The sequence below is a fragment of the Camelina sativa genome, chromosome 6, assembly GCF_030686135.1.
Source record: "Camelina sativa cultivar CO46 ecotype springtype chromosome 6, ASM3068613v1".
In the NCBI taxonomy this organism is placed as follows: domain Eukaryota; kingdom Viridiplantae; phylum Streptophyta; class Magnoliopsida; order Brassicales; family Brassicaceae; genus Camelina; species Camelina sativa.
The window spans coordinates 7514660-7527326 of record NC_141885.1 but is presented as its reverse complement, the minus strand read 5'-3'; the positions used below and the strand labels follow the sequence as shown (position 1 = coordinate 7527326).

The window sequence follows — 12667 nt, the reverse complement described above, 5'->3', positions numbered from 1 at the left end:
ATAAGATTCTGACCAAGAAAAAAACTTACATAGCATCTGATTTTGTTAATCAATTGGCTCTCGAATTGATGAACGGAGATCGTCGATGGTGTCTCTTACGGTGGAGATGTGATGCCTCCTGGTGAAATCCACTTTCCGACTAAACCACCTTTCAATTCTCGGCTTCTTCTCTATGGAGATGATATCGCCATCAATCGGGAGAGAGAAACGAGACAGAAAACCACATAACAAAAAAATAAAAGAAAACTTTATTTTTCACTCACCCAATCGGAAACTGACACACCAACCAAATTTCTACAAAAATCTAAAACATCCTATGTAACCATCGATCCTAAGTTAAATCATACAAAAGAGAATTAAATTTAATTTGTTATAATACTTTAGCAACTCTTAAGCAACTGGTTAAATTTTTTGATGGAGATGACCTAATGGTATAGCTAGAAAGCCTCAACGATTTTAAAGAGAAACTAGTAAATTACCTCACTAGTGTTTCACCAAGGGAATTTTCCCGTGTTACAATGAGATTTTGTAAACCAAATGTATATATATGTTTTAACATGTTTGATTGAAATTTAACGCCGTTTAATAGTTCCATTACGGCCACTAAAACGCTGTTAAGTTTCAGATTGAAATCTACCAACTATTTAAAGATTTTATTTGACACCAATTTAATATATCAGGTATTTTTATTTCAATCAAAAACTGTTAGATAGTCAACGTTCAAATAGAATTAATTTTGAGATTTAGGAATTTTTCCATATACATAATAAAAAAAACAAAGTACAGAGATTCTCCCTTTTATCAAAGTTAAAGCTAGGGAGTGTTACTGGTATATGATTTAATAAAAAGTTTAGTGTTATCTAAAATTTATTGTTATTCAATCTTGTTGAAATTTAGTACTATTATTTTTGTGATTTGTAAAAAATTATTTAAAATTTTAACAACTCTTTCATTTATCCACTTTCTATGATTTTATTGAAGTCATCAAAATTCTTCATAAATTATTGTATCTTTGAGAGAGGGAGAGAGAGTGGAGATTTCTATTTAACCAAAATTTATTCCAAAGGTAACTAGATTAATTGTTTTGTAGATATTTTTGATTTAGTTAGATTTTTACTTCCTATTAGTCGGGTTTTTTTTCCCGTTTACTTATGTTTTCGACTATTAGAATTTCAGTTTTCTTTTGTTTCTTTTTTCTTCTACATGAATTTAATTTCAAATTCTGTATTTTTGTGATTGGGTTTATCTCTAGCTTTCTCCCTCTCAATAACAAAGTAATTTTTATGTCGTTATTGTCGATTAGGCTTGAAGAAGACCTTCTACTTAGATCTAAGGCGGAACTTTAGCTTTAGAGATTGAATTATGTTGAAGCTTTTTCAAGGTTGTTCAGATGAATCTCTAGAGAGAAGGCTCAAGAGCGTGACTACAAGTTTCATCTATTTATAAACACTTCTAATGTTTAAGACAATTATCGGCAAGAGAATTGAAAATCGATACTAAGGTTGTTCTTATTACTCTGGACCATGTCGTCCTTTTTTTCCCTATGGTCATTTGCATTAGAACAATGTGGAAGCCCTTGGTTAATTCAATTAGTTAGGGACATCGGAACATATGAACCAAACAATATTTCTTGGGGCTATTTCTCTATTTCTAAACTTTTATTATTATTTTTTAAACTAAAAATAAATTTCAGTGTATTGCCATTTTCTAGTATTAAAAAATTACGAAGATGAGAACCAAATCTAGACTTTTTCTAGGATAACTGGATAAGTATACATTTTGTCCACCAAAATAATATTTATCTATCATGTATTTTTTAGGCAACTAAAAATAATATAAATTTATATTTATTCTTCATGACATCTTGTAAATAATAACTGTTATTTATTGGTACTAGACATAATTTTAATATTTGTGGACAACTTATGTATGTTGTAATTTTTGTTACAGAAATAGTTTCTACGACCTAATAATGTATTTTATTTCAAGTCATCACTGAACACACATCATAAATTTTTTTGTTTTGAAAACATTCAAAATTCCCACTTTCCCATTTCCTACCTGTCACCAATATTTTTTGTTCATCACATTTTTGTCCATAGCCTCCAGATAGAGTCAACATTATTTACTCTAAATCCTAAATAGTAAAATCTACCCCTAAAAACTATACCAAAATCTAAAATTTTAAATTCAAACCTACAAAAATAAATTATACATCCTTAAAATCAATCTTTTGTGTTATGGGTATTTGGAAAAAAAATATTTTGTGGTATTTTGGGAAAGAAAATTTAAAATATGGTCTTTTTAGAAAAAAAAAATTAAAATGTGGTATTTTGAGGAGTTCTTCAATAATAAAACTGGAGAAAAATCCTAAATATTTGTAAGCAATCAAAAAAATTATTCGGTTTGGCGTTTTTTAATCAGACCAAATTTAACCGAAAACTTAATTAAAATAAAAAACCAAATGAATTTTAAACTTAACAAATTATTTCGGTTCGGTTCGGTTTTTTTGCCCACCCTAAACAGGACATGTGAAATAAAAAAGGGTCCGTGTGAAGATGATGCGTGTGTCCGTGCGAGCGAAAGAATTTTGCTTAGATACATACTGACTGAACAGGGACGACGTCCTATTTCCCCCTCCGAACTATCATATCGTACCAGATTCACCTCAATCTTTGACCTCGATCTATATCTCCTACGAACTTAAGTATTCCATCTATTTCTACCCGAAGCCATACTTCTATTACTATTTCCCCTTCGAAATATCATATATCACCTATTGCTCCATGAATCTTGGTTTATACGATTTGCTATTGGTTTACTATTTAATTAACCAACTAATGAACTCATTTAACCGGATTTGACCAAAATTTAATCCAATTACAAAACTAAATCAAAAAAACTTGAAAAACAAAAATTCCCAAATCGATTTTTCTTCTCTCTTCTTCTCTTTTTCTTCTTTTCATTAGAAGAAGAATTCGAAACCCTGCAAATAATCAATAATAAAACAGGTAATCAATTACATAAACTTAGATAATTTACACATGATTTGACCAAAAGGTTGATATTATATATTTAAAAGCCCAATAAGAGGCCCAAATATTCTCAGAGTGATATCAACCTAAACCCTTATTTAGACGCATTCGATAAAGATAATAACAAACTTATCTCTTTCGTCTTCTCTTTTTTTTTTTTTCATCCAAAGGTCCAATTAGCCTCTCAAGCCCAAATCTCTCTTTTCAGAGCTCTCTCTCTCTCTTCGCCGGAGATCGGCTCATACCTCCGTCACCACCGTACGATACCGGGGATTTTCCCTTCTCCTCCTCGACATAGAGTTTCAATTTTCCCCTCGCCGCAGGTACTGGTTCTCGAAACCCTATCTCTCGATTTAATATCGCCTTATTTTCTTGGATCTGTTTTCGGGATTTTTTTTAACAAATTGTGGCTCGTTCGTATCTCGAGTGTTTGGTTCCTGCTTTTTGAAATTGTTATCTTAGATCTACTCTGTGAAAATTCTCAGCTTGGATCTGCTAATTTCTGAAATAATTCAACATTACGCCAATTTTACTGGGTAGAAAAAGTTTTAGGTCGTTTAAGGAGCCAAAGTTTTAAAAAATTTCTCATGGAGGCAAAGGTAGTTTGAATAACTTGAATTGTTGTTTGTGTGTGTGATTTAAAAGAAAAAGCCCGATCTTATGTGCTCTGGTCTGGTTTTAGTTCCTTTGTTTGAATCACCTTCGTTGTGTTCAACTTTTGTAATCTGGGCTCTAGTTTTTGTTTTGCAGCCCATGTTTGATCGACTCTCAGGACCTTTAAAAATTCCAGATCTGTGTTTTGTTTTGTTTTTTTTTTTTTGTTAAGTGGTTGGATCTACGCGATAGCTTGAAATACCTGTTTTGCCCCTAGATTATTTACCGTGGGTCATGGCCTTGTGGAATAGGCCCAATGATTAAATAAATATTTAAATAGTTTAGTCGTTTTAGCCTCCCATCAATTTCGGATAATCGTTATAACTTAATTACAATTCTGTGATGTGTGGGCTTTGTAATAATTTATATTTGTTTGGTTTTTGTAATGTAGCAAGAAGATGGAAACAGCTTTGGAGGTGTACAATGATGACACTGAGATGAAATCACCAGAAACCCAACCCATCAAGCGTCGCAAGAAGAAGTCAATGGTGTGGGAACATTTCACAATCGAGTGTGTAGAACCAAATTGCAGAAGGGCTTTCTGCAAAGGATGTAAGCAGAGCTTTGCTTACAGCAACGGTAACAAAGTTGCTGGTACTAGCCATCTTAAGCGCCACATTGCCAAAGGGACTTGTCCTGCGCTTATCCATACACAAGACAATGACAACAACCAACTGATGGGTACTCCTTACACCCCCAAGAGTGACACCCCGAGAAGACGTTACCGAACCCAGAACGGTAGTTCCTATGTTGCGTTCAATCAGGACAAGTGTCGTCAGGAGATAGCTAAGATGATCATTATGCATGACTACCCTCTTCACATGGTTGAGCATCCAGGGTTCATCTCGTTCGTGCATAGTATTCAGCCCCACTTTGATGCTGTGAGCTTCAACAACGTTCAAGGAGACTGTGTGGCGACTTACCTTGCAGAAAAGCAGAATGTCATGAAGTCTCTAGAATGGATTCCCGGACGCTTCTGTCTGACGTTGGACTTCTGGAAGTCTAAGCTTACTCTTGGGTATGTCTTTATAACTGCTCACTTCATTGACAGTGATTGGAAGATACAAAAGAAGCTTCTCAATGTTTTGATGGAATCGTATCCAGAAGCTGACGAAGCATTGAGTCTTGCCGTTGCCAATTGTGTTTCTGAATGGGGTCTGGAAGGAAAGTTGTTTTCCGTCACCTTCAACCATCCGGCAAGTAACCCCGCGGTTGAAAATATCAGACCTCTACTCTGCATCAAGAACCCTGGGATTCTGGATGGTCAGCTAGTAATAGGGAATTGTGTTGCCCGGACATTTAGTAGCCTTGCTAAAGATGTGCTGGAGAAAGGAAAAGATGTGATCAAGAACATCCGGGACAGTGTGAAGCACGTGAAAACCTCAGAGTCCCATGAGGAGAGGTTTGTTGAGCTCAAGGAACAGCTTCAAGTTCCAAGCGAGAAGCTACTCTCTCTTGATGATCAGACGCAATGGAACACAACCTATAAGATGCTCGTTGCTGCTTTAGAATTAAAGGAAGTCTTCTCGTGCTTAGACACTGCTGATCCTGACTACAAGCAACCTCCTTCAGCAGAGGATTGGAGGCATGTTGAGGCACTTTGCACATTCCTGAAGCCTCTTTTTGAAGCAGCCTCCACTCTTCGATCTAGTGAAAACCCATCTGCTGTTACCTTTTTCCATGAAGTTTGGAAGACACAGTCAGATCTGTCTCGGGCGATAGCTGGAGAAGATCCTTTTGTCGCAACTATTGCTAAAACCATGAAAGAGAAGATTGACAAGTACTGGAGAGACTGTAGCTTGGTTTTGGCTATGGCGGTAGTGATGGATCCTCGGTTCAAGATGAAGCTTGTTGAGTTCAGTTTCTCCAAGATATTCGGAGAAGACGCTGGGAAAAACATCAAGACCGTGGATGATGGGATCCATGAGCTCTTCAGCGAATACATGGCGCTCCCTGCACCGCTAAAACCAACATCTGAAGGTGGGAAAGTGGATGGACTGTCGGATTTCGACACGTACATAATGGAGACGACAGGGCAGAATCTTAAATCAGAGCTGGACCAGTACCTTGATGAAACACTGCTTCCCCGTGTTCAGGAGTTTGATGTACTTGACTGGTGGAAACAGAACAAGCTCAAGTACCCAACATTGTCGAAGATGGCTCGAGACATCCTCTCGATCCCTGTTTCGGCTGCAGCCTTTGACTATGTATTTGACATGGAACCAAGGGAGATGGATGAGTACAAGACGTCACTGAGGCCTGAGACAGTGGAGGCCCTGATTTGTGCAAGGGAATGGCTTCTTGAGAATGATGCTTCTTCCGCAGCGGCACAAATGTCAAGTGCTAACATCAAAACTGAAGCATAGGTGTGAGACTTTTGCTTCATTATCTCTAAATGTTGTTGTTTTCTAGAAGTTTATATGTTGTCTTTTGTGTTTAGTCTTAAACCCACTGTGTGATTTGCAATTAGGAATTTGCCTCTTTAAATATCTACTGCACATTTTGTCTGATATGTTCTTTCCTAGATGAAGTCTACGTAGGGATCATCAACTGATCTAATTGCCTCGATGAAACCTATCTCTTAATTCCAAAACTAAAACCTTTCTTTCTAACAATTTTTACAACGTATACGAGTAATTGAACTCCAGACAACCGTTTTGGTACAAGGAGAAATTTTTTAAAACAACTCGTAAAAGAAACCTAAGAACAAAAGGTAATGTGAAGACTATTTTTTCTTGTAGCTAAAAGCATTAAATGTAGTATCAAGAAGACAATTTAATGTTAAGCCTCCTTAACCAAACGGAGTGAAGTATCATGTGGATCACATCAAACGGTTGAGCCGGGCGATTCACCACAAAATGCCTCCTAACTTTCATAACATTTTGATACATCCTTATATACTTATCATGTGGAATCTTTTGCAAAATCTTCTTAATGTCAGGGATTTTATTGACCGGAATATCTACCGAGAACTTGCTCCAATCAAGCACGTCACTGAAGGGAAGCGAGTAGTTGTCAGATATAACGACTGGGACGCACCCTGAATAAATGGCCTCGACCTCTCTAGGGCTAGCAACCTCGTAGCCACTAGGACAAAGACAAAACTTGCTATGACCAATCAAATCATGATAGTTTTGTCCTTTTGTGAGGCCGTCATACACTTGAGCGTCTTTATCCTTTCCTTTCCAGTGAGTGAACAATACTTCCCTAATGTATCCGTGAGCTCGTCCTGCGAAGAAAGCTAAGATCGTCCTGTTCTCAGGGTTTTGGCCCATGTACGGTGGCTTTAGCTTCCCTTTAGGAATGTTAATCTCCGGTATAGAGAAATCAATGCTTGGTCTGAAACCTTCCGTTGTGTTGGCGTTGCATAGTCCTCTGATGAAGTCCTTGAAAAACTCTGGCTTACTATTCGACACATCGGGAGCCTAATTAGTCACGTTATGTAGAAAATAATTAGTCCGCTGTTCGGTCTAACCAATCCAAACCCAAACAAAAAAAAACCCGACTTGTAACCTAATCCTTCAAATATTTTCTACATAACTAAAAACCATATCAAACCTAACAGAATGATATAAATCCATACCTAACACCAGATGATATCAGCAAATGAACTATATAAATTGCGTGTGAATTACCCAATCGTGGCAAGAGACCATGAAATGGTCAGCGCCATTGCTTTGGTTCCAAAAAGGGTGCTTGCGAGCCACGACATCTACATAGTCGTTAAAGATCCGGTAGAGGCGGGCTCGGTTGAAATCGGAAGGCGAGGCAATAGGCTTGTAGACGTACTGGACGATGTTGGCAACGGAGAAAGGCAAGAAGAAGGCATGAGCTTCCTCTGGCCGGGCAGCCCTAAACCGACCGCTTGGTCCTCCCATTATGTTTCCCAACTCGTCGATGAACTGTCCCTCAATTCCGTAGATATCGTTTACTGGTCCATCGTGAACCAGTGGCTGCTCTCCTTCTTTGTACGACCACACCTTAAATCTTTTCATCATTTCTATGTGACTCCTGATTTTTTTTTTTGTTCAACATTATCTTTCTATAGTTAGTAACCTAGCTAGTATCAATATTTAAACAATCAACCAAAAACAAGTACATAGTAATTCTATCAAAAAAGTTTTTCGAGGAAGATGTCTTAAGTTATCTATATGCATATTTAATTAATCAAATAGTATGAGCTGGTACCTCTTCGAAGCATTTTAGAAATTTTAATAATAAGTTTGAGATTTAATTACCCCAAAGTAAAGTATAGCCGGTTATTATGTCAATCAAAATGTCAATTTTTTTAATCAGTTGGCTGTAAATAAACAAGGAATTAAACTAAAGATGATATTTAGATTTTTTTTTTGTGAAGATAATATTTAGATATGTAATTAAGCAAATTGACTTTTTTTTGTTTATCAACCATTAGGTCATAACATGCTGGTTCATTAGCCTAATTCCTATATTCGTAGAGAGAGGAAACTCGATCCCTGGTATAAAATTGTCTTGTACATTAAAGACTTACTTTTGACCACTCCACTAAGGTCACACGTTAGTGCAGTAATTTAGTCTCTCACACTTTACTAAAAGTCACTTCAAATTAACTTCTTTAAAATAATCTTTTTGGAAAAGAGTTGAAAGTCTAATTAAGTTTGGCATATTGGCAGTAACTTAGTCCGTGAGAATTCCACAACATCACGTGAGACTGACATGCACTCAGTTTCTAAAAATCAGTGGAGAGTTTGGTCAAACTATGCCCTCAAGTTAGGCAATCTATTACGATAGGGTTGACTTTTAATTTTGGTTCATGCATAGATAATGTTATGATAAAAGTAAATAGATTGACAAAACATACTGGGAGATTTTCAAAAATACTCATTTTTCAATGTAAAATCACTAAATACTATTTTGAAAAAAAAAAAAAGTTAACATAACACCAACAAATAGGTTGGGAAGGTTTTTTTTTTTTTTTTTTGGATAACTTTCCTGGGATCCGGAGAAATTATGTTAAATTTCAAATCTCCGTGGCCAATACTACTTGAACATAGATGGCGGAACTTTTTTTCGTTTTATGAGTGGATGAAAGCGACTTAATTTTTTAATATTTCAGTTAAATTTAAAAGTCATTTTTGAGATCCCTTTCAACGATTTTATGACATCAAAAACCTTAAAATTGTGGTATTATTAAAATTTTAGAAATTTGATGAAAACTTTGGAAAATAAACATAAAAATGGTCTTCTTTTACATATGAGATATAGTCTTTGAGATCATAAAATGATCAAATTGTTGCTCACTAAGTTTTTTAACTGTATTTTAAGCACTGGATACGATACATTGAATAAACCTTTTTTTAACGTAATATTTAATTACTCTATAGTTCTATTGTAGTTTCAAATTACAAAAAAAATAATAATCAAAACAAATAAAAATAAATATAGTTTTCAAGATTTAACAAGCATTAATTTTGTTTTTGTAAACTCATCGGTTTGATCGTTCAATACAATTTCAAAGGAGACAAAAACAAAAAAAGTTGTAACATATTACAACTTGTTTAATATTTTGGTTCCATGAACAAAAATACATTCTCGAATATATCGATTCATCAGTTTATATGATATATTTAATTTTCTCTGTAGTTATTTGCCAAATTATATGATCTTTCATCAGTTTATGTTCCGTTGATGGCAGTTTAGATACTCTTTTTTTTTCAATTTCTGAAATCGGTATATAAAATCAAACTTAGAATTAGAAAATAGAAATAATTATAAGAACAAATCAAATAGGGAGGCAAAGTAAACTCAACTGATGAAAGGCAAAGGAGTTTCTGTAGATCTGGCCTGTGGGGATATAAGTAACTTCTTCGTTGGATGTGTAATTCTTAGAAGCAACGGCTCTTCTAATTGCTGCCCTTGCTTTCCTCAACTCTTCTTCTCTTCTCTCAAGATTGCTCCTTCTCTGCCGACATTTCATTTAATTTTGTTATTATGTTATATAACTATATAATCGTAACTCTTACTTCATTTTTACTACTAAAATTAAAAGATATACGACCGGTTTTCTATGCAAAGAATATGCATGTACATGTCAAGTTGACCAAAAGAAAAGATTATGAACGTTTCAAAAGTTGTAAGAATCATTACTATATACATATACATCGAGTACTAATATAGTATATGTACCATGCATGCGAATAATATAACACATGCATAGATCATGGTGATATGTTAGCAGATTGTCGAAATTCGTGTATAGGTTTGAGAAAAATTATTCATTATTCAATCTTTCATATGATTTTCACCATATAGCTTTCTACCTACGTAGATTTGAAAACATTAATAGTAATCAAAGAGCAAACCATAATACATATGCATGATCATGCTAGAGATACTTACCTTTATGGAAATCGGAGGAGAGTGTATTGAAGAAGAAGGTGAGGATTGTAATGCATTAGTGTGATCAAGAAGAGAAGATAGAGTAAGTGAAGAGAAGAACTGTGTACGATGAGAAGATTCATTACTAGAGGAAAAACAAAAGACTAGGAAGATAAGAATTAGAAGAAGCACCAATGTAAACCCTAACAAGCAAAATCTCTTGGGATAACTTTTTGACATATTTTTTTCCTTATATATGGTAAAAGGCTTCTCTGGATCGTTGTCTATTTTCATTTGGCTTCTTGAACCTTTTATATGCTACTTCAAGCAACTCATGTTTGACTTGGCGAGTTTTAAAATAACATTACTATGACATGCACCTAACCAATTAAGCGGCGTAAGAACTAAGAAGCCATCTTAGTCGACGTCATACGCTCCTTCGACACCAAATATTCTGTAATAAGGCCACCATTCGTCATCTGAGAGATTTCTGGAAAACACAACACCCAGATTTTTTATTTCAGAATGACCAATGTGGCCTTATTACCAAGACCTTTCAGAATCTATATAAATATCAACTAATTGATATCATAATTCATTTCGTGACAAAAAAAAAAATATCATAATTCACAACTTATCTCAACTTTCAATACGCAAACACACAATTTATTACATACCAAAAAAAAAATGTAACTGTACGGTTAAAATTAGTAGAATAGACAAATTCTTTTCCCTTTATATAAGCAGTCCAGCTTTTTTTAGAATTCAAAGAAAGAAGTTAACTCTTCCGGGATCAGTTTGTCCTTTGCATCTGATTTTAGTTGGTGTTTGGGTGTTTTCTCCAGTAATTTAACCAAATCCAAAAAAATCATAATTATGTTAGTTTAATAATATGAAACATGTTTTCTTTAAAACACACTTATATTATGTTAGTCAATCATATTACACATGTATAGTGAAATTAGATTATATTGTGTTTTTAAGAAAAAAATTATTTGATTTTATATCCACCGACACATTTTCTATATAATACCAAATTTTATGTTAAAATCATACCCCCAAAAAAACGTATAGTTAACTATGATTTTGCTACCCCCTTTTTTTTTTTTTGTTTCTGCTAGTTTGGACTCTACGATTTGTTAACTTTATCAACAAATATATATATCATCAATGCCACAATGTCCATGCTTGGAACAACGTAATTTTTGGGTAACTCTCACATGCTCCTTAACATGACTTAATGAGAATAATAATACTAATTTGACTAGTACATACTTTTTCTCTAGTCAACAGACTCGAAGAATACTACTAAATGTAGAATAGTTAAAATTACAAAACTCCAATCCCTAGACGTAAAGTTGAGTCGCTCGGATTAAGCAATCTCTTCTTACTGCGAAAATAGCCGCCAAAAGTTTTTTCACGTATTTGGATTTCGGTGTCCGTATTTTTTTTTCATTTATAAAACTTGAACAGTAGAGTAGTAAAATACTGCAATATATTTTTAGAGAACATCCGAACATAAGAGAAAACTAGACTTTTTAATACTTCTGTAACATCCGTACTATCACAAAAGACGAGACAACATGTAATACATTTAGTTTGGTTAAAAATGTATTTTTAAAAAAATTTATCAACGAACAAAGTTTAAACTACAACTCTTAAAATTTAGTAATTTGGGGAAAAGAGAATAGAAGGAGGTGAGTAAATAAGTTTACCGAGTGAGAAAATCAAACTCTGCCCACTACACATATAGTAATCACGTTCCAAATACAATCAACAACCATTACTTAGCATCAAAATGTCTATCAATCAAACTAACAAGCAAACATCTTATTTCTCCTCAATAAGTTTCATCTTATTTTATGCACTTTTGTGGCAACTACCACATTTAAACATTTTTGTTTTTTACATTAATTAAGAAGTTTTCCTTACCTTATATGCTTGGCCATTATCACTTTTTCTGGCTCACAAACCCCATTCCTGGAAGACCATGACCCATAGCTCGATTCTTCTTGTACATTACAGTCCAACATCTACAAGTATGCTTTCCTTTCTTCATTCTGTGTTCATAACAATTTTTGTAATATAGAATATACACTAAATCATAACATCAAATCGTATTACTAATGTGATTCACATATATCATATTACTAGCAACCTACTTTACCATGCATACAAATTCACACAAACACTTTTAATCAACAAACAATTTTCAGAGTCTAAATTCACACAAACACTTTCAATAATAATCGCACCTGAGACAAATTGTCAGTAGGAACCATTAGGGGGAGGTATTGGTTTAGGATTTAGAAAGAATTTTAATGACTTTATGTTGTTGCTGATTGTTAGAATCATAGAAAATTGAAAGTTAAAAATGAAGGATTCTAAGAGATTGTTTATGAAGTTTTTTAAAATCTTGATGATTTGTTTTTTTCTAATCTTGTAAAATCTTTCTATTTGATGAAAGAGTTTTCATGACTTTTGTTATGAAGGAAATTATATAAAATCCTAAACCAATAACATAAAATTTTAATTTATTAACAATCCAAGATTCTTTTGTTTTACTTGAATAATATAAAACTTTTAATGACTTTATAAAACTCTTAATCCAATAACACTAA

At 34.1% G+C, this 12667-nt stretch overlaps 2 protein-coding genes and 1 long non-coding RNA gene across 4 annotated transcripts; 1 reads left to right on the top strand and 2 right to left on the bottom strand.

Annotated features, from left to right (window-relative positions):
- The first annotated feature begins 3107 nt into the window (after positions 1–3107).
- LOC104790618 (zinc finger BED domain-containing protein DAYSLEEPER) lies at positions 3108–6199 on the top strand. The gene is made up of 2 exons (XM_010516400.2): positions 3108–3358; positions 4081–6199. The coding sequence occupies exon 2, from the start codon at positions 4088–4090 to the stop codon at positions 6053–6055; it is 1968 nt and encodes a 655-aa protein (XP_010514702.2). The 5' UTR covers positions 3108–3358; positions 4081–4087; the 3' UTR covers positions 6056–6199.
- Positions 6200–6270: 71 nt separating this feature from the next.
- LOC104790617 (putative glycosyltransferase At3g42180) lies at positions 6271–10582 on the bottom strand. 2 transcript variants are annotated; one of them, XM_010516399.2, is made up of 4 exons: positions 10068–10582; positions 9479–9630; positions 7325–7700; positions 6271–7114 (listed from the first exon to the last, which is right to left on the bottom strand). In XM_010516399.2, the coding sequence occupies exons 1-4, from the start codon at positions 10338–10340 to the stop codon at positions 6452–6454; spliced, it is 1464 nt and encodes a 487-aa protein (XP_010514701.2). In that variant the 5' UTR covers positions 10341–10582; the 3' UTR covers positions 6271–6451. The 2 variants fall into 2 exon arrangements, with proteins under 2 accessions (XP_010514701.2, XP_019102236.2); XM_019246691.2 differs by having other exon boundaries at positions 6404–7114; positions 7273–7700; positions 10068–10347.
- Positions 10583–11756: 1174 nt separating this feature from the next.
- On the bottom strand, positions 11757–12513 carry LOC147942387 (uncharacterized). Its single transcript, XR_015558853.1, has 2 exons — positions 12302–12513; positions 11757–12106 (listed from the first exon to the last, which is right to left on the bottom strand). It is a non-coding gene; the product is annotated as an uncharacterized LOC147942387 (long non-coding RNA).
- Positions 12514–12667: the final 154 nt, after the last annotated feature.